This window comes from Pelobates fuscus, chromosome 6, assembly GCF_036172605.1.
Source record: "Pelobates fuscus isolate aPelFus1 chromosome 6, aPelFus1.pri, whole genome shotgun sequence".
In the NCBI taxonomy this organism is placed as follows: domain Eukaryota; kingdom Metazoa; phylum Chordata; class Amphibia; order Anura; family Pelobatidae; genus Pelobates; species Pelobates fuscus.
The window spans coordinates 217,399,534-217,421,736 of NC_086322.1; the positions used below are offsets into that span (position 1 = coordinate 217,399,534).

The 22,203-nt window shown below is 43.9% G+C and overlaps 1 protein-coding gene across 1 annotated transcript in view; it reads right to left on the reverse strand.

The window, feature by feature from the left end:
• LOC134566132 (transmembrane protease serine 11G-like) overlaps positions 1 to 22,203 on the reverse strand; it is a 54,619-nt gene continuing 32,416 nt past the window's right edge. Inside the window, exons 5-8 of the mRNA XM_063425837.1 lie at positions 15,175 to 15,242; positions 13,812 to 13,972; positions 298 to 336; positions 1 to 35 (exon numbers count right to left, since the gene is read on the reverse strand). Coding sequence (XP_063281907.1) covers positions 1 to 35; positions 298 to 336; positions 13,812 to 13,972; positions 15,175 to 15,242 — 303 coding nt within the window. The remainder of the gene's footprint in view (positions 36 to 297; positions 337 to 13,811; positions 13,973 to 15,174; positions 15,243 to 22,203) is intronic.

Here is a 22,203-nt window from a genome sequence, read left to right on the forward strand (position 1 = left end):
TTATACATTAAAAAAATAAATAACTGCAGAGATAACTGAAAGAGGAATCATAACTATGAGTCACACAGATGGAAAATAAAGCTTTTACAGCTCAGGGCTAGATTCTATTATAAGAAATACACATATTTCATATGACAAAGTGGCAATTTTTGCCAAATCAATCAATAGGAGAACCGTTAAACAGTTAAAGGAATACTATAAAATACCGAAAGCGACTACAATGCCTTTCAACACAACACATTTTTCACCAAATAATCTTTTGCAATTTAACGTACAATAAAAAAAGAAACAACTTACCGTTATTTAGAAGATTATAAGCATCGCTTCCAGAGATGGCTGAAAGAGGAAAAATAACGATGTCACACAGATGGGGGGAAAAAAGCTTTTAAAGCTCAGGGCTACATATCAATTAACCGAGTTAAAAGGATTACTATAAAACACATAAAGCGTTCAAAATTGTTGAAGTGCTTTATGTATGAAGACTGTGTCCTATTATTTTTTTATTTATTTTTTTCATTTTACTAAAGGTACATATTCCAATTGCAATTGGCACTTTTATGAATGAGCCTTGTTACTCCCCCTTGTTACACATTGCCACAGAATGAATGTACTTTTCAAGAAATCCCAAGGCATATATACAGGGCCGTCTTTAATATTGATTGGACCCTGGGCAAGCATCTGCTTGGGCCCCCTGGGCATGCAATCACTCCCTCCACCCCAACCTAGAGGCAAAACTAATGTAGAGAGTGCCTTGGTGCAAAAAAAAAAAAAAAATTCAGGCCTGCCCTGTAGCACAAGAGTAAAGAAAAGACAGATCCCCATCTGTCATACAACTCCTGCGATGCTATGCCAGCTGGGGATCTACCATCCTTGCAGGGTTGTATTTTTGAGCAGTGTTTGTGCAATTGAATGTCAGCATGTTATTGTATAGAGTGTATGTGTGCATGTAGGGGTGTATTTGTATGTACTGTTACCATTGGAATGCAGTGGTGTACTTGTGTGTAGTGTTTGCGTTTGAATGCAGGGATGTGTGATTGTCTGTAGTGTTGGCTTTTAAATGCAGGTGTACTTTTGTGTGTAGAGTTGGTGTTTGTATATAATTTTAGCATTTTAATACAGGAATGTGTTTGCATGTAATGTTTGTATTTGCATGCAGGGGGGTGTTTGGATGTAGAGTTGTGCTTTAAATGCATATGTACATTTGTGTGTAGTATTGGTGTTTCAGCAAACTGGTGTGTTTGTATGTAATGTTTGTGTTTGCAGGGGTTTGTTTGCATGTTGTGTGATTTCTATAACACATATACATATACACATTAACACGCAGATACACACATAAGCACACTGACACATGCTCACACCTTGACACATACTGGCACATACATACACACACACTCAGATACACACCCTTTGACAAACAGATACAAGCACTTTGATACACACACACACTGGCACATCCACACACAGATATACACACACACACACACACTGACACAGGTATGTACACACACACTCAGATACACACATACATAAAGGTATAAATGCAGGGGTGTATATGTGTACAGTGCTAGAGATGGAATATAGGAGTGTATTTGTGTTGGCATTAAAATGATGGGATGTATGCATTACCACACACTCAGATGCACACTTACACACACCGACACATACATACACATACACACACACACACAAACGCACACACAGGTACACATACACACTGACACACAAGTACACATACACAGGTATACATACACACAGAAAAACACAGCCAGATACACACACTGACACAAACACAGCTAGATACACACAAGGACACAAACACAGCCATACACACACACACACACATATATGTGTACATTTACATATTTTAATCTCTGCCTACTAGCAGCTCTTGGACAGCAACTCCCAGCAACCTTGGCCAATATAATGTCTCAACTCTGTTCTTACATACCAAGGTCCAGAATTTGGCAAAAGTGACATTTGGAAATGGTGTACAGCCTTTGATAACACTTGATGCAATAATATGTTAAAATAAATACTTTTTACATTTATATTTAATAGGGAACTGCCAGGTTATTCTAGGATTTTTAACATGTACTTATTCCCTGTGTGTTACATTACAAACACCAACACATGAATAAAAGTGATATCAGAAATAAGCAAAACAAAAAACAAACAATATTTAGCCACCCTCCTGTCTCCTTACCTTTTGGGTACAGAGGGGTGGCTTCCCTGGGGTGCAGTGAGAGCTTGCTGGCCCGGGCTGATGGGAGTCTGCCATCAGCTTTCTCAGTCCCTCTCCCCCACAATGCTTGTATTCTCCTCCATGTGGTGTGTGCCCCCTCCCCAGCGGCACTGAGGAGGAAGCGATCTGACCTCACTTCCTCCCAGCATGCCACGGAGAAGAAAAGGGATCACAGGGCAGTGTGTGAGGAGGCTAGCTGTGAGTATGTATTCAGCCAACCCACATATTACAGGGCCCCGGTCCGGAGCAGTATTAAAGGGCTGTGGCCCCTGATTACCTCAGGTGCTGCAGGGGGCCCATGGGGCAGCTGCCTTAGGGCCCCCAGGAGTAACTGGGCCCAGGGCAGCTGCCCCTTTTGCCCCTCCTTAAAGACGGCCCAGCATATATAGTTAAAATGTGGTGGAATCTCGGTAAAAATAAATTTAGTAGGCCGAGATTACCACGTGGCATGTGTACGTGCATATGCTGACGTATCGATCAGTTGGATGCACGAGGCAAGATACGATCAGTAGTGTACGGAGCATGTGCAAGAATACAGGATATAGTATTCCCCTCCTCCATTGTGCTGGACAAGCCATGCGGTCAAACAGGAAGTTAATTCTTATTTGTGTTGATTGGTTAAGAGAATGTGCGGGTGGAGCTTAATATGGGAGGAGTTATATGCCTATATAAGGAGCCTGCACTATTGTCCGGGGCTCAGACTTTGCTGTATTTTGGTGACATTAGTCCCTCTGAGTCCCGATCGGTGATCCAATAAAGAATCTCTTCCTTCCTGAAGAAACCTGTGTCCATCTCTCTGTGCTTGGCTTCCGTCAGTTTCTCCGGTATCATTTGGTGCATTGGCCGGGAAGCTCATCGTTCAACGGTAGCTGAGAGGCAGAGGCGTGAGACGGTCTATCTTTGCCCACATTCTCTACGGCTGCACCCCTGAACTTCTGCGTGGACCTCCCTTCGTCTCGGCGCCACTGGTCTGTTGTCCAGGAGATCATCGGCCTCTACGTGAGAAGTGCTGGGGTGTCCCCGTCGATGAGTGTGAACTCAGGTTCAGGAACGAGGAGGTAAGACAACTGCTGTTTTAGACGGCAGGACCAACTAGGGGTATACCGATTGTGCGGTAGGCCCAAAGGGGTTTTGAATCTGTGTATCTGCCCCCTCTGTCGGAGGGAAGGAGCGAAGGCGCACCGCTCGATCGAACGCTCTTTAGTCAGACCGTTTGATTTGGTTAGTCAGGCGGGGCGCTCTGGTGTAAAATAAGCCCTAGCCGGACACCGGTGTCTTGTCTAGACTAGCGTTCTAGGGTGTATATTTTGTTCGCTAGGTCGGAGGGACCGGGAGACTAAGCGGCGTCTGTGTAAATCCGGTTCGCTAGTTCTCATCCTATCTGGGCTAAGTGGGAAGGCGTGTAAATTTGGAACCCACTAGACTTTTGATAGTACGACTAAGAGGCGTCTGTGTAAATTCGGTCCTCTAGCTCGTTGTATAGTGCGACTAAGAGGCGTCTGTGTAAATTCGGTTCTCTAGCTCGCTATATATGTGGTGATTGGGCAGTGTGGCTAACCAAAACGTATATAGATTGTTTTTAGGTAGTCCATTCAAGGTACTGGCCAATAGTTTAGTTGGGAATTGTAAATGTGTTAACGATTGTTTTAGTAAAGTGTATATCTTGTTAGATAGCGCGAGCTCAGCCGTCTAGCGAGAGTGTTAATAGTGTGTTGCTGTATTATAGTGCACGGTACCATAACCCTGTATATTTACTGACATTGTATAATAAGTACTAATCATTGTCGTCCATTGCATGTTTAACACCATAACCACTAATAATTGTATTGTGACCTTAACTTGTGCTTTGACCTATGCTAACCGTACTGTAACCGCTATTTGTAAAAGACGATGTTACTGGGGTGTGTTATAGACGGGTAATTCGTATATAGAGAATTATAGCGTGGGTGACTGTATAGTTACGCCAAAGGGCATAATATTGATTATATAGTGACTGGTGTAACAGCTGTGTGTGTATGGGAATTCCCTGAGTGTTTATTGTTATAGTGTACGTTTCACTTGGTAACCGTACCACGTGGTGCTGTTGCCAGAGGAAACGGGTGTGACTGTTGAATAGTACGCGTGCATAGTATTCGTTGTCGACGACGTTCCATTGTTAAGTATGGGTGCGTCGCAGTCAACGATTCCGGATCCCTTAGGTTGTATGGTGAAGAATTTTAAAAAGGGATTCAAAACTTGTGATTTTGGGGTTAAGATGTCTCCTGTGCGTTTAGTTACTTTGTGCACTAGGGAGTGGCCTACTTTGGTTGCGGCATGGCCGCCACGTGGCAGTTTGGATTTAACTCTGGTACAGCGCTTACACGTGGCTGTATCAGGTAGGCCTGAACTTTACGGCCAGTTTCCTTATATTGACTGTTGGAGACAGGCCGTAAATGACTCGCCAAAATGGCTCCAGACATGCCACGAGGAGCAGTGTCGCCTCATGGTAGCTAGGACTTGTTCGTCCACTAGGACCGGTGTTAGGCCCATTTTGGACACGCCCCCTGAGTCCGAGATCCCTTTGCCGCCCCCTTACTTTCCGTTAAGAAGAAGTGACGCAAACGCAGGAAGCCCTGCACCCCTCCCCTCATTACCCTCATCCACTTCCGCTTCCTCCTCCAGTACAGGATCCACCCCCCCTCGTACTAAATCTCCCCTTCCGGAACCAGAACCCACCCCCATTAAAAACGAATATCCTGATTTGGCGCCACTTCAGACTTCCGGTCAAGCTTCATCTAGCTCGGCTCGAAGTGTTTTATTTACGACCTTTTCACAAAACCAACCTCCCACATCCCCATACCCTATCTCTCCCCGACCGGAACCCATGACTGACGCCTCTCTACGTAGCCCCATCCAAACCCGACAGTTGACTGGTGCCCAACAATTAAAGCACTATCAGATGCCTCTTCGTCTGAATCCCGGGTCAGCTTATATCGATGCCGCAGGTCAAATGGCACACGCTGACCCAGTCTTCGTATATGTCCCATTTACCACAACCGATCTTTTAAACTAGAAGACCCATAATTCCTCGTATACTGAGAAACCACAAGCCATGACTGATCTGTTCACCTCAATAGTACAGACGCATAATCCGACATGGGCTGATTGCCAGCAGTTACTAATGACTTTATTTAACAATGAGGAAAGGACAAGAATAAATCAAGCAGCCATTAAAGCATTAGAAGATAGAGCCCGTGCTTTGAACCAAGCTAATCCAGCAGCATGGGCCGCAACACATTATCCCAATACTGATCCCGATTGGAACGTAAATGGTGCTGATATGGTTCAACTCAGAGCCTATAGAGACGCTATAATTGCTGGCATGAAAGCAGGAGGAAAGAAAGCCATTAACATGTCGAAGACAGTTGAGGTGATCCAGAAAAGCGATGAAGCGCCCAGTGTCTTTTATGACCGATTATTGGAGGCGTACCGCTTGTACACCCCCTTTAATCCGGAAGACGCAGATAATTCCCGAATGGTTAACTCCGCCTTTGTCAGCCAAGCATACGGAGATATTAAGTGCAAGCTACAAAAGTTAGAAGGGTTTGCAGGTATGTCCATCACCCAACTAATGGAGGTAGCAAATAAGGTTTATATGAACAGGGATACAGAAAGTAAGAAAGAGGAAGAGCGCAAGATGCGTAAAAAGGCTGATATGCTAGCGGTAGCGATCGCAGGCGTAGATAGACGGGGCCCGGATAGAGGCGATAGTAAGTGGAATGAGGAACCTCTAAGTAGGAATCAGTGCGCTTACTGTAGGGAAGAAGGGCATTGGAGAAATGAGTGTCCGCGAAGAGAACAGTCTGAGAGAGACAGACCTAGGTCAGGTTACGGAAACTTTAGAGGCAGAGCGAGAGGTAGAGGAGGCCCCGGAGGGAGTAATGGTTATAGAGGGAGTAATGGGAACAGAGGAAGTGTTAGGGAAGACAGGTATATTCCAGCAGCGCAAAGGTCCCGCGATAGAGAAGGTAGGGACTTTGTAGGATTGGCTGACACGGTCATGGAGGACTATTGATACCGACCGGGCTCCATCCCCCTTGGTCGAGCGGAGCCTATGGTCGATGTATCAATAGGGGGAAAAAGGAGTGCGTTCATGATCGACACTGGTGCTGAACATTCAGTGGTGACTAATCTAGTTGCTCCTCCATCTGGAAGGACTATTACTGTGATAGGAGCAACTGGAAGAAGTGCTGAAAAACCGGTTCTTAAAAGTCGACTCTGTACATTGGGAGGCCACGTAGTAAAACATCAATTCCTTTATATGCCTGAATGTCCAGTCCAATTGCTGGGACGTGATATGCTATCAAAATTACAAGCGCAGATTACGTTCCTACCAAATGGAACAACATCTTTAAAGTTTAATGGACCTTCAGGTATTATGACTTTATCCGTACCAAAGGAAGAAGAGTGGCGACTTTATACAGTGTTGACTAGCCAAAACCCTAGGAGTGATGAGACATTGTTTAACATACCAGGAGTTTGGGCAGAGAACAACCCACCAGGACTGGCCCGCAATATTCCACCTATAAAAATTGAACTGAAACTTGGGGTTTATCCAGTAAGCCTAAGACAATACCACATCCCACAGAAGGCTAAGAAGAACATCCAATCCTATCTGGATAAATTCATACGGTATGGTATCCTAAAATTCTGTACTTCCCCCTGGAACACCCCATTGTTGCCTGTTCAAAAGCCCGGTACAGATGAGTATCGACCTGTGCAGGACTTAAGAGCAGTCAATGATGCGGTTGTTAGTATACATCCAGTTGTACCCAATCCATATAACCTGCTTGCTTTAATTCCGGGCGGGGCTACTTACTTCACAGTCTTAGATCTCAAAGATGCCTTCTTTTGCCTCCGAATTGCCACAGAAAGTCAATGTATTTTCGCTTTCCAATGGGAGAACGCTGTAACGGGCTCAAAACGCCAAATGACTTGGACAAGACTACCCCAAGGGTTTAAAAATTCACCTACCCTATTTGGTTCAGCTCTAAGTCAAGATCTACTGGATTTCGAGTCCATCCCAGGAGAGTGTGTATTGTTACAGTATGTAGATGACTTGTTGATAGCAGCAGTTACAAAAGAAAAATGTCAGCAAGCAACGCACGATCTACTACACATTCTCTGGAAGGCAGGATACAAGGTGTCTAGAAAGAAGGCTCAGTTGTGTTTGCCAACTGTCAAGTATCTGGGATTCCATATCTCTGAAGGTCAAAGGATTATGGGGCCAGAGAGAAAAGAAGCTGTCTGCCAAATACCAATACCCAAGAATAGAAGACAAGTGCGAGAATTCTTGGGGGCAGCAGGCTTCTGTAGGATATGGATTCCCAGCTATGCGATACTGGCAAAACCTCTGTACGCAGCCATCAAAGGTACAGAGCATGACCCCTTCTTATGGACCCAAGAACAGCAAACGGCATTTGAAGATGTGAAGAAGGCTTTGATGAGTGCCCCAGCATTAGGTCTACCTGATCACACACGACCATTCTACTTATATGTACACGAGCAAAGAAGAATGGCTGTGGGAGTATTGACACAGTACTTGGGATCATGGCAAAGACCTGTTGCCTACATGTCTAAGCAACTGGATGCAGTGGCCAGCGGACTTCCACCTTGTCTAAGAGCCGTAGCTGCAGCCGCCTTGCTAGTAGCTGAAGCCGATAAACTCACTCTGGGTCAAGAACTTTATGTACGAGTCCCACATGCAGTACAGACGTTGTTGGATTACAAAGGAAATCATTGGTTTAGTAATAGCCGTATGACCAAGTATCAAGCAATGTTGTGTGAAAACCCAAGAGTGCATTTAGAGACTGTAAACACCTTAAATCCAGCTACCCTTTTGCCGCAACCTACTGAAAGTCAACATGATTGTTTGGAAGTAATGGATGAAGTATTCTCAAGTAGACCAGATCTTCGTGATTTTCCCATCCAGAACCCCGATGTTCAATATTATACCGACGGCAGTAGTTATGTGAAAGAAGGGATCCGCTATGCAGGATATGCAGTGACAACAATAGACAAGGTGATAGAAGCTCGGCCACTGGCAAAAGGAACATCAGCACAAAAGGCAGAATTAATAGCACTAACACGAGCGTTACAATTGGCTGAAGGTTTAAGAGTAAATATCTATACGGACTCTAAGTATGCGTTTTTAACCACTCATGCCCACGGAGCTTTGTATTAAGAAAGAGGACTACTGAATTCAGAAGGCAAAGAAATCAAATACGCAGCTGAAATCCTACAACTATTGGAAGCAGTGTGGGAGCCGAAAGAAGTCGGTATCATACATTGTCGAGCGCATCTGAGAGGAGATGGTGATGTAACCAAGGGAAATCGGATGGCAGATAGTGCAGCTAAGCGTGCTGCTGAATCAGGAAGACAGGAGTATGTGGGGCATATAGCTGCTCTTATACCAACTCCACTGTCTCAATGGACTCCAGTTTATACAACTCAAGAAGAGGAGTGGTTAAAGACTGAACCGGGAAAGTATTTGGAGAACAAGTGGTATCAGCTAGAAGATGGAAGAATAGTTATACCAGCATCACTAGCAGTAGAAATTGTCCAGAACTATCATAACGGGACACATTCTGGGAGAGACAGTACAGAAGAATCTCTCAGGAAACATTTCTACATACCAAGATTGTCCAACTTGACTCAGGCCATTGTACGTAGATGTGTAACGTGTGCTAAAAATAATGCAAGACAAGGACCAGTAAAGCCACCAGGAGTCCAGTTTATGGGGGGACTCCCCATGTCCGATCTACAAATAGACTTTACAGTGATGCCTAAATCGGGTGGACATCGTTACCTGTTGGTAATTGTGTGCACCTATTCAGGCTGGGTAGAAGCATGTCCTACTCGTACAGAGAAAGCAGGAGAAGTTGTGAGATTCCTGTTACGAGAAATAATACCCCGATATGGACTACCCTGTTCTATAGGATCGGACAATGGTCCAGCTTTTGTTCACCAGTGCCTACAACAACTGACTCATATGCTTGGTATAAAGTGGAGGCTTCATACTGCATATAGACCCCAGAGTTCTGGTAAGGTAGAGAGAATGAATAGAACTATTAAGAACCAGTTGGCTAAAATGTGTCAGGAAACCCAACTTAAGTGGAACGTTCTCTTACCTATAGCTCTATTGCGAATCCGCAGTACCCCTACCAGAAGGATGGGCCTCTCTCCTTTTGAAATTATGTATGGACGACCACCTCCCGTACTTGGTAACTTAAGGGGGGATTTGAGTCAGTTGGGAGAAGGAATTACCCGGCAGCAGGTTGTAGAGTTGGGTAAGACTATGGAGGAGGTACAGAAATGGGTACAAGATAGATTACCTGTGAATATTTATCCCCCTGTTCATAGTTATCATCCAGGAGATCAAGTGTGGATTAAAGAGTGGAATAATGTACCGTTAGGGCCCAAGTGGAGAGGTCCTTATGTTGTTCTTTTGTCTACCCCTACAGCGATAAAAGTAGCCGAAGTGACTCCGTGGATACATCACTCCAGGGTTAAGCCAGCAGCAGTCGATTCTTGGCAAGTTACAGCAGATCCAGAGAATCCCTGCAAGATCCGGTTGAAACGCACTACTCAGTCGGAGTAACGAGGAATTATTGTGGATTACAAATTTTATTGTTACAGGTGTGAGTGAGAAGGCCATAATAAAGCCTGTCCTCTTACCAACACATAGTGTATAAGCCAGGAAAGTCTCGAAGGGACACCTGTGAAGACGAGCAGAACTCCATTCCCTGCAGCCCTCACATCCTGGAAGCTGAGGTTCCATCGCACGGACGAAGACTGAGGATGACGGCGAAAGATGTGCTTTTGATTGTGTTTATTTACATGTGTTTTTATATTCAGGAAGGTAGAGGTACCGACACTCCTAGCTGTGAGGTATGCATTAAGACTACGAGAACAGGTAACCATATTTCCCAAACCCTAATTTGGCATTCACAGTACGAGTGTAAAGGAGAGGTATCAAAATGTAGATACCTAAATATAGACTATAGTGTGTGCCATTTAGGAGTAGGAGAACCTAAGTGCTTCAGTCCAGAGTATCAACCTCGTACAATTTGGTTGACTCTCAGGAATGGAGATCCTCAGGGGATCCTAATTAATAAGACGGTGTTAGAATCCGTACATTCTTCGGGTGTTCTGCTATTTGATGCGTGTAAAGCGATATCGAGTGGTAGAAAGCCGTGGAATGTATGTGGGGATCTTAGATGGGAGAGGACGTATGGGTCTAACGATAAATACATTTGTCCCAGTAGCAAAAATAAATATGTGAGTCCTAGATGCCCAAATAAAGACTATAACTTTTGTCCATATTGGTCTTGTGTGGGGTGGGCGACTTGGGGACAGACAGTAGATAAAGACATGATAGTGACTAAGTTGCCGACTAGCCCATATTGTAAGTCTATGGAATGCAACCCAGTCCATATACTTATTAATAACCCCGACAAGTTCTTAGATAAGTATGGAAATTTATTTGGGTTTCAAATATACGGGACGGGTTTAGATCCTGGGACATTATTGTTTATAGGAATAGAGACTGATACGGTATCCTCCCAGACTCATCAAGTATACCATTCCTTTTATGAAGAGATGAGTATAGATAATAAGATCCCCCATAATGCTAAGAACCTGTTCATTGACCTAGCTGAGAGTATTGCCGGTAGTCTTAATGTTACCAACTGCTATGTGTGTGGAGGTACTAACATGGGAGACCAATGGCCTTGGGAAGCAAAGGAGGTAATGTCCGGTTCTGAGGCAGTTGACCAATTAATATCTACACAAGCCGATTATCATATGAGTGTTAGAGGTAAATCTGAGTGGAGATTAAAGACCTCCATCATAGGTTATGTTTGCATAGCAAGGAAAGGAATAATGTATAATACTTCTGTAGGAGAATTAACTTGTCTAGGGCAAAAAGCTTATGATGATGATACTAAAAATACAACTTGGTGGTCGGCTTCAAATGTCTCAGAACCATCTAACCCGTTTGCTAGATATGCCAGTTTAAAGGATGTGTGGTTTGATTTATCCATCACATCTACCTGGAGAGCCCCAGCAAATTTGTACTGGATCTGTGGTAAGAAGGCCTATTCGGAGCTGCCACAGGACTGGGAAGGGGCATGTGTGTTGGGTATGCTCAAACCATCCTTCTTCTTGTTACCTATTGAAACAGGTGAGACTTTAGGTGTTAAAGTGTATGATGTGAATCATAGGAAGAAAAGGGGACCCTTAGAGATAGGCACCTGGGAAGATAATGAATGGCCTCCCCAGCGTATCATAGATTATTATGGGCCAGCCACGTGGGCAGAAGATGGTACCTTTGGTTATAGAACCCCTATTTATATGCTCAACCGCATTATAAGATTACAGGCGGTGGTTGAGATTATCACTAACGAAACATCACAAGCGCTCAATCTCCTAGTGAAACATAATACCAGGATGAGGACAGCAGTATACCAGAATAGATTAGCCTTGGATTACCTTTTGGCAGTAGAGGGAGGTGTATGTGGGAAGTTTAACCTAAGCAATTGCTGTCTTCAAATAGATGACGAAGGGCAAGCAATAGCTGAGCTTACTAGCCATATGGTTAAACTAGCGCATGTGCCTACTCAGGTATGGAAAGGGTACAATCCAAGTAGTTGGTTTGGTAGCTGGTATGAGTGGTTTGGAGGGCTTAAGGCAGTGGTAGGTGGAGTCCTACTGATTTTACTGTTGTGTCTACTCCTACCGTGTCTTATACCCTTAGTAGTTAGGTCTGTGCAAAGCCTGATAGGAAGTATAGCAGAGAGGAAGGCTGCCGCACAGATAATGGCGATATATAAGTATAAGGCTCTAGATCAAGGAGAACCAATGCAGGAATATGAGTGTTAAAAGATTCACATCATAGGATAAGTCTGGTCTGTTTCAAGGTAACTTGCGGTGTAAGCAAAACTAAGGTTAAGTGATGCCTCAAGTAATTGTAAAATATCAAGAGGCATCAAAGGGGGGAATGTGGTGGAATCTCGGTAAAAATAAATTTAGTAGGCCGAGATTACCACGTGGCATGTGTACGTGCATATGCTGACGTATCGATCAGTTGGATGCACGAGGCAAGATACGATCAGTAGTGTACGGAGCATGTGCAAGAATACAGGATATAGTATTCCCCTCCTCCATTGTGCTGGACAAGCCATGCGGTCAAACAGGAAGTTAATTCTTATTTGTGTTGATTGGTTAAGAGAATGTGCGGGTGGAGCTTAATATGGGAGGAGTTATATGCCTATATAAGGAGCCTGCACTATTGTCCGGGGCTCAGACTTTGCTGTATTTTGGTGACATTAGTCCCTCTGAGTCCCGATCGGTGATCCAATAAAGAATCTCTTCCTTCCTGAAGAAACCTGTGTCCATCTCTCTGTGCTTGGCTTCCGTCAGTTTCTCCGGTATCAAAAAGACTTCTCCACACCAGCTTGCTGAAGTGCTCCGTGGGTGAGAAGAATCCCATTAAAGAGGAACTTTATAAAACGTCAAACAGCCAGGCAGGTTTGCTACCTTCTTCTGTTAGCCCCCATGAGCTAACAGAAGTGGCAGGTGCGCTTTACTAGAATGGGCTTGCCTGCCACTGCATACCTCCTTCTCAGACATCAGATCAGGCCAATGTTATTTCTGAACGCTGTGGAGTGTGCGCGCATGCACAAGCAAGCAAGCATGCGCGCACAAGCAGGATTTTTTGCAGATATAAGATATACCCCAAATGAATACATGTATTGGAAATGCATGTATGTATTCATTGGGGGAGTATATGTACCATATGGTGATTTTTTTTTTTTTTTTCAAGAGGTTTAGTGTGGAATGTTCCTAATTAGTATGGCAGTGAAAAAAAATCTAAATCCTTTGAAAAGAGAACACTGCAATGTATGGATTTTAATACATGGACATTAAATTGCATCAATCCAACAACAGCGGTTAACTCTTAAAAACGTGTGAATATAAGAATTGCCGCTGCTCTTTGTGGGATCATATTTTGTTGATTATTTAAAAATTATCCATTCAAAAACTTGTTTACCACTTGTCATTCTCTAATTGGTAAACTGTATACATTTGAGACCTGACATTGCAAAATGTAGAGCAGATAGCAAGGTAAGAACACTTTTCAATACAGCCATATTGTCAGCATGGGTGATGCTGACCTAAAACTAGCTAGATCTGCTCCCTATTCACCAAAATTAAGTGTTTGGTCAACAAACCCTTTTGGTTAGTGAACACATTGTAATATAGGAAAGCTGACCCAATGGATTGTCTCCATTTAAAAAAAAAAAATGGAATATATTTATTTGTATTTTTAATAATGTGTGCATATTCAACTGTCTATAAATATATTATATTTGTTCAATACAAGAGTTCATTTTCGATAAGTGTCTCATATTAGGTAATTGGAAAAATGTATGCCTGTATATTCACAAGCTATGTCACTTTTAGGAATAATATTTCTAATGTTAATACTATAGCATCACACAGAGAATGAAGGATTTACATGACTTACATGAGATATAAAATGAGCCTGCATCAACCTTGAAACTAGACCAGGAGCTATTTGCAAAGTTCTCTATGAAGATATTATGAACTAAGTCAGTTGTTGGAAATGTGGTCCCCTGGTTGGTAGTCGTAAATTGCAACACAAAGTCTACTATAACACTTCCAGGCCTGCAAAACAACAAGTAAAGTATGCCTTAAAAATTGCTTTAAAAGTTGTGCCCTGATCAGGGTCAATGTATTACATCATATTTTATATAATTCATGTATTTTCAGACACACTGAATCCAAATGAACTGTCTGCTCCCCTTATGCTTATAGTTGCTACTTATACGGAATTTTAAAATTATTGCTGCAGTGGTTTTTAGTATGAGATCATAAGTTGGTGACATACCCTGTGTCATTACTGGAATCAGAGGCCAAGCTGGTTCTTTAAAAGACCTAGTATTTTGGGTACCAACGCAAAGACCCCACAAGCAGTGCCAGTATAATCACTGGTAACAGATTTTGTTAGCTAAATATATTTCATACTTGGCTATGATTTTTGATGGCTTTATATTTTCAAGACTTGGTAACATGTATAGTAGGCAAATATGTCTATTCGTTGGGAGCAGGTGTCATAGATACAAATATGCAATCTTTGGAAGGAGATGCAATAAATGCATTATGTTAAAGGGACACTCAAACACTATAAACACTAAATCTCATTGAGTTGGTTATGGCACTGACCTGGAGTCTCCTGACACCATCCCTACAATCATTGTTGTACTGTTTTTGAACAGTTTAACACTGAATGGGGGTATCTTGCTGTCTACAGCCTGGTCTCCACCAGGTTTGGCTAAGTAGTGATAACACTTTTCCTTAGCCATACCAATTCATACCGCAATGGACTACTATGATAGACTGTAGTTTAACACTAAGTGGAGGTACAGTGTCAGGGAACTCCAGACACTCTAACTCCCTTAATAAAATTATGTGGTTACAGTGTATTGAGCAAAGGTGCCCAAAAGGTAGATTCCCAGATGTTGTAGTACTACAATTCCCTTGATGCTTTGCATGCCTCTAGATGATGATTGGAATGCCTTTAGAATGGGACAGCATCATGGAAGTTGTAGTTTTAAAACATCTGTGGATCTACCTTTTGGGCACCCCTGGTGCAAAGGGTCCTTTTAACAGGCGTTAACAAGTGAGGTATGCACATACATTTTATTGATTTGTATGTTTAATCCTTAGTAACAGGTGTGATAGCTACATGAGTTTTTTTTTTACAACAGGTGTGATGGATACAAACATTTAATCCCCGGTAATAGATAGATAAGTATTTTAGTTCTTCATAGCATATGCTGTACAATCATTAAATAAATATTACTTGCCTTAAGTTTATCACTTCACACTTGGTGTACTGATTCTTAAGAGATGAGTTTTCAAATGTGGATGTTAACTGTTATTTAAAAGAAGACATACAGATTCAATTGGACAATTGTAACACAAATACACTATAAAAATGCATCAGAGGCCAAGTCCAAATATGTCTATGAAACTGCAATCTGAAAATGACAAAAAGTTCACTGCAAGTAAGCTAAACATCCAAAGCACTATTTCTGCCTAAACATGTACTAGCTCACATTATAAAAATGTGCAATTGACTAAGCCTCACATCTGCAAAATATATTGAAAGATAAGGTTCCAACTTCAAGCTCTGCTCAATCTAGGTAAAAACTAATCATAGCTTAGCAGAATGCTTGTGTGGTCCAAACAAGTTAAGTTCAATTCAAGGGGTGGAATAATAAAAACAGAGTACAGGAATAGAAGGTGGTGTGGGCCCTGCCCAAATGGGTGTACATTCTAAGGGCATAGTTGCCATCTATCCAGTTTTTGCTTGAACAATCCAATGTTTTGGGTCCCAGAACCAGTCCAGCATTTTGTGCCTAGGCCCCCGTCCGCTTGCTGTTCCCCCTACAAAAAAGGGCTCAAGCGGAAACTCTTGAGGGCCCACTTATCTGCAACAACTCTCTTCAGTTCAGCCTCAGGCAGGAGGCCGTGTGGAGGTGCATTTATTTGCCGAACGGCTATGAACTGGTGCCATAGTGATGGGGCAGGGCTGTGCAACTGAAACTCCTACCCTGGGCTTCAGGATTAGAACTCTGCACAGCCAGCATGCATCCCACAGACAAGTAGACAGGAACAAGTTGTAAGTCTCATGCAGGAGACCTGATTGAACATAGGGCTGAATAGTGAGTATGCTAATGTGACTGCATTTATGACTTTGTGACTACGTCTATATTACACTATGCCTGTGTCTGTATGTCTCTAAATGACTGTATATGTGTGTCTGTATGACAGTATATCTGTATATATAGTCTATATGACTGTGTGCCTATATGACTGTGTCTGTCCGATTGTGTTCCTTTATTGACTGAGTGCCTGTATATCTTTGAGACTTTGTGCCTGGATGTCTCTGTCTGTTCTATTGCCTGAATAACTATGTCTGCGTGCCTGTATGATTGTGTGTCTTTATGTTTTTGCCTTTGTGCATATATGTATTTTTGCCTTTATATCTATGCTTTTGTGAGAGTGTCTGATTGTTTGCCTGTATGACTGTATACCTGTATATCTCTGTGACTGTGTGCCTGGATGTCGTGATCTATATGATGGTATGCCTGTATAACTGTGTATTTGTGACTGTATGATAATGTGTCTGTATATTTGTGTCTTTGTGTATGGATGCCTATAATATTTTTTTGACTGATTGGAATAAATAAATTAAGAAATACACATACTTACACCGCATAAAGTACCACACTGTCTACACACTCTACAGTCATGTGTACATACTGATACTAAGACACACCACAGAAATGCACCATAGAGTCACAAACTGACATTCCACAGAAATGCACCCCACATTCATGATGTCCCACAGAAGTATACTTGATATTCACACATTGACACTACAAGCAAATGCACGACAAATCCACAGAAATAACCCCCACATTCACACAAGTACCCTCCATGGCTTACATCGACATTACTTGTCAGAAATGCAGATATTCGTCAATGATTTCTTAAATTCTGTCATTATTTTGATTGTATTTATTAAGTGTGCCAAATTTAAAAAACAGAAGTGAATCAGAAAAAGTGTTGGAAAGATTGATAAATCAGTTGTGTCACTGAAAAAAAATATATGATAAAAAATCGACAGGGTGCAAAAGAAGCAGCAGATAAGAAAACATTTTAGAACCTTTTAGAAGCCATGTACCACAACAATACTTTGAAATCCCTTGGAGTGCCAGCCCTATTTTTTTTTTTACTTAACATGTGAGTTATTCTTGTGTTAAGTATGGGTGCTGTTGATACTTTGTAGGGCTGTATTTCTGTATATGTGGTCTGTGTTATATTGTGTATGTGCATGAGCAGTTTGTGGTGTATGAAAAGTATTTAGGCTGTGTATCATGAATGTGGGATTTCTATGAGGGGCTGCTTGTAGGGGAGTGTGTGGGTAATATTATTATTATTATAAATAAAGCGCCAACAAATTCTTCAGGAACTAATAGATAAGTATTTGTAACCTGACAAAATGGGCGCACAGGAAGAGAGGGGGTTGAGAGCCCTGATCAATGAGTTTACCTGCAAGAGGGAGCGGGCTATAATGAGGAGGAAAGGCTATTAACAGTCTAATAGATTTTTGAGTTTTCAATTATTGTTTTGAAGAGATGCAGACTGGGTGAGAATCTAATGGAGCAGGGAAGGTAGTTCCACAGAAATGGTGCAGCCCTTTAGAAGTCTTGAAGGTGAGAATTAGAGGAAAGAGTACAAACAGAGGATAGAGTCTTTGGCAGAGCATAGTGGCCTAGACAGGACATACTTGTGCATTAGGGAGGAAAGTTAGGTAGGAGCAGCATTATGTAGAGATTTGAAAGCAACTACCATCATTTTAAATTGAGCTCTATGTGACAGAACTGTCAGGGTTTCTTTGCTGTTTTAAACAGCAACCCTTTCTGTTTCAGTGATTGAGTTTTCAGCTGCAATTACTATGAGCTGCTTCTGCTTGTTGCCACGATTACTCACCTGTGAGTAGTAATCAACCCTGCTGCTAGTCAGTTCTGCCTATTTAAGCAGCTAAGCCCAGAACCTCCTTGCCCTTGCGTGGTTTCCTGTTTCCCAGAAGTCTCCTTGTTTCTGTGTTTCCTGTTTGCTCCTGGTTCCTGACTCCGGCCTTGTTCCTGACTCCGCTGCTCTCCGTGCTCCTGATCCTGGCTTGTCTGACTACCCGCTCTGGTGACTGACCCCTGCTTGATTCCTGGACTTTGCTTTTGTTATTTATTTGTTATTTATTAATAAAGGTGTGTTTGCATCTACTTCTGTCTCTGTCTGGTTCCTGGTCCCTGACATTACGCAAGGGCCATGAATACAGATGGTACAGGCAAGACACCTATACCTAACCTGCTTACCCAGTGGGACCAGCAGAACCACCATTTGGACCAGTATGCCCATCTGGATCCAGTACCCGGCCAGCCTGCGATTGCGGCCGCCTCTGCCTCACTTCCTGTTCTAGCACCGGTTGTAGCCTCCAAACCTGTAGCGGCTAGAGAAATGACTGGGTCTGTCCCGCTCCCTCAGCATTTTGGGGGCGACCCAGCACAGTGCAGAGAATTTATAAATCAGGTTAAAGGATACCTTGAAACCCTGCCCCAGGCATTTCCTACAGACAGTGACAAAGTTCACTTCATGATTTCTTTGCTGTCTGAAAAGGCCCTAGCTTGGGCAAAACCTATCTGGGAGGCAGAGAAGCCTATTATTTACAATTACCCTGAATTTGTTGCATCCTTCAATAGGGTTTTTGATATTCCAGCTCGCTCCACCCCTACTGCCGAACTACTCATGTCTAATTCTCAGGGCACAAAAACTATTGTCGAGTATGCCAGTGAATTCCGTACCATGGCAGCAGAGGGTGGCTGGAACAACGAGACTCTCGTGGCTGCCTTTGCACAAGGTCTCTCCGATGTGTTTAAAAATGAGATTGCAGCCAGAGAATTACCTAAAGATCTCGAGGAACTGATATCATTTGTCACCCTCATTGACATCAGACTCCGAGAGAGATCCTCATCCAAGGAGCGCCTGCGGAGGCCTCTTGTAAATTTGGCACCGAGCTTTTCTTGCCCACCCGAACCTCCCTCACCTCCCATGCCTCCTGGTCCTGAGTCCTCTGTCTGTGTGGAGCCAAGGCGGTTAGGCTTCTCACGCCTCTCGGCCGAGGAGAGAGCCTTTAGGAGGAGGGAGGGCCTGTGCCTATACTGCGGACACCACGGTCACATGTTAAAGTTTTGCCCGATCCGTCCGGCAAAGGGTCCGTACCCAAGATACTGTCAGGGGCAGATCTTGGGTGGTCTTTCTGCAGACCCAGAGATATGTGTGCACAAACCCTTGGTGCCTGTTATCCTCTCCTGGCCTGATTCATCCATTGAAACCCGGGCGTTACTTGATTCTGGGGCCGCAGGCTTGTTTATAGATTGTGCATTTGCAGCAAAGCACTCTATACCCTTACAGTCTCGCAACTCCCCACTAGCCTTCGAAGCCATCGATGGCAGACCAATACAGCCAACCCACGTGACCCAAGAAACCGTGCCCATATCTCTGGCTGTAGGGGCTCTACATCATGAGACGACCCAATTCCAGGTCATTTCCTCTCCATATTACCAGGTTGTTTTGGGATACCCTTGGTTACAGAAGCATAACCCCACAATTGATTGGCGCAAAGCTGAGATATTATCATGGTCCCAGCAATGCACATTGTCCTGTCTCCAGAAACCGGTCAAAGTTTTGGGCGCATGTTCTGCCTCTTCCTTACCCGCTGAGTACCAAGAATTCCAAGATGTATTTGACAAGGGTCAAGACGGCGTTCTGCCACCACACCGTCCGTATGACTGTGGTATCGAACTCCAACCGGGTACAAATCCTCCCCGGGGCCGGATTTACCCACTGTCTGTAGCAGAGAATCGAGCCATGGAGGAGTATATTACCGATGCACTGTCTAAGGGTTTTATTCGGAAGTCATCTTCTCCTGCCGGGGCCGGCTTTTTCTTTGTAAAGAAAAAAGATGGCGAGTTGAGACCCTGTATCGACTATAGGGGTCTCAATCGCATTACTATTAAGAATGCCTACCCCATTCCATTAATCACGGAATTATTTGACCGCCTCAAGGGAGCAACGGTCTTCACCAAACTTGATCTGAGAGGGGCATATAATCTCGTCCGGATAAAAGAGGACCACGAATGGAAAACCGCATTTAACACCAGGAGCGGCCATTACGAATACCTAGTAATGCCCTTCGGTCTTTGCAATGCTCCGGCGGTTTTCCAAGAATTTATAAATGACGTCCTGCGAGATATGCTGCAGCAATGTGTGGTGGTTTATCTTGATGATATTCTGATCCATTCCACATCTCTCGAGAACCATCACGCAGACGTTTCTCGTGTTCTACAGAGACTTAGAGAAAATAGTCTGTTTTGCAAATTGGAGAAATGTGAGTTTCACTGCAAACAGGTTACATTCTTGGGATATGTTATCTCAGATACTGGATTCTCTATGGATCCGGAGAAACTTTCGGCTGTACTAAAATGGCCTCGACCTACGGGTCTTCGCTCTATACAACGGTTTCTGGGCTTCGCCAATTATTATCGGAAGTTCATACGCAACTTTTCTTCCTTGGTTAAACCTCTCACGGACATGACCAGGAGAGATGCTGATCCACAGCATTGGTCACAGGAAGCCATTACTGCCTTTGAGTCTCTCAAAGTCGCCTTTGCTGCTGCTCCTATACTGGCACACCCTAACCCTGCCTTACCATTCATTCTTGAGGTCGATGCGTCTGAGACAGGAGTGGGCGCCCTCCTGTCTCAACGTCCTAACCCAGAGAGCTCCAGGCATCCGTGCGGGTATTTCTCGAGGAAATTGAACCCGGCGGAATGCAACTACCAGATTGGTGATAGAGAACTTCTAGCCATAATTTTAGCTCTCAAAGAATGGAGGCACCTTCTTGAGGGTACTTCAGTACCAATCCTCATACTCACAGACCACAAGAATCTAACATATCTTTCTGAAGCTAAGCGACTTTCCCCCCGGCAAGCTAGATGGGCTCTCTTCCTATCAAGATTCAATTATGTGGTTTCTTACTTGCCCGGTACAAAAAACATTCGGGCTGATGCCTTGTCTCGACAGTTCTCCCCTCCATCTAGAGAGGAGATAACCCCTACTCCTGTGATTCCTCCGGACCATATACTGGCAACCATCCGTACTAACCTCACCTCACCCCTAGGCGAGGAGATTCTGGCTGCACAAAGTAATGCTCCTCCAGAGAAACCTAATGGCCGTTGTTTTGTACCTATTAACCTCCGTACGAAACTATTGAGTACATACCACGACCCCAAAGCAGCTGGACATCCAGGCAAAAACCAGTTAATCTGGTCCGTATCCCGGCAATTTTGGTGGCCTAGTCTCCGTTCGGATGTCACCGCTTTTGTAGCTGCCTGTCCTGTGTGCGCTCAAAACAAAACCCCACGACGCCCTCCAGTGGGTCTCCTGCAAACCATACCTAATGGTGAACGACCCTGGACCCACTTGTCCATGGATTTTATCGTAGATCTTCCGGTCTCCCGTGGCAATACAGTCGTTCTCATGGTTGTTGACCGATTCTCGAAGATGTCGCATTGCATTCCCTTGAAAAAACTACCAACTTCCCAGGAACTTGCAACAATTTTTGGTCGGGAGATCTTTCGTTTGCATGGGTTACCCAAAGTGATAGTCTCAGATAGGGGTAGCCAGTTCGTGTCCAGATTTTGGAGAGCTTTTTGTACGCAAATGGGAATTCGGCTTTCCTTCTCCTCGGCCTACCACCCACAATCCAATGGTGCAGCGGAACGAGCTAACCAAACACTGGAACAGTTTCTGCGTTGCTACATTTCTGACCACCAGAACAACTGGTCTGATCTGCTACCCTGGGCGGAGTTTGCCCACAATAGTGCGATTAATGCCTCCTCCCGGCTATCCCCGTTCCTGGCAAACTATGGGTTTCAACCATCCATGTTGCCTGATACGTTCTTGCCACAGGAGATACCGGCATTGGAGGGACATCTCAGGGAACTCCGTTCCACTTGGGTGCAGGTTCAGAGTTCTTTGCAACGCGCAATGCAGAACTACAAACTCCAGGCCGACCGCAGACGCCTTCCTGCACCTACCTATCAGGTCGGAGAGAGGGTCTGGCTGTCTTCCCGCAACCTACGCCTCCGTGTTCCCTCACAAAAACTGGCACCCCGATACGTTGGGCCATTTCGTATACTTCGAAGGGTTAACCCTGTAGCTTACGCACTTGACCTTCCTGCTAACATGCGCATCTCAAATGTTTT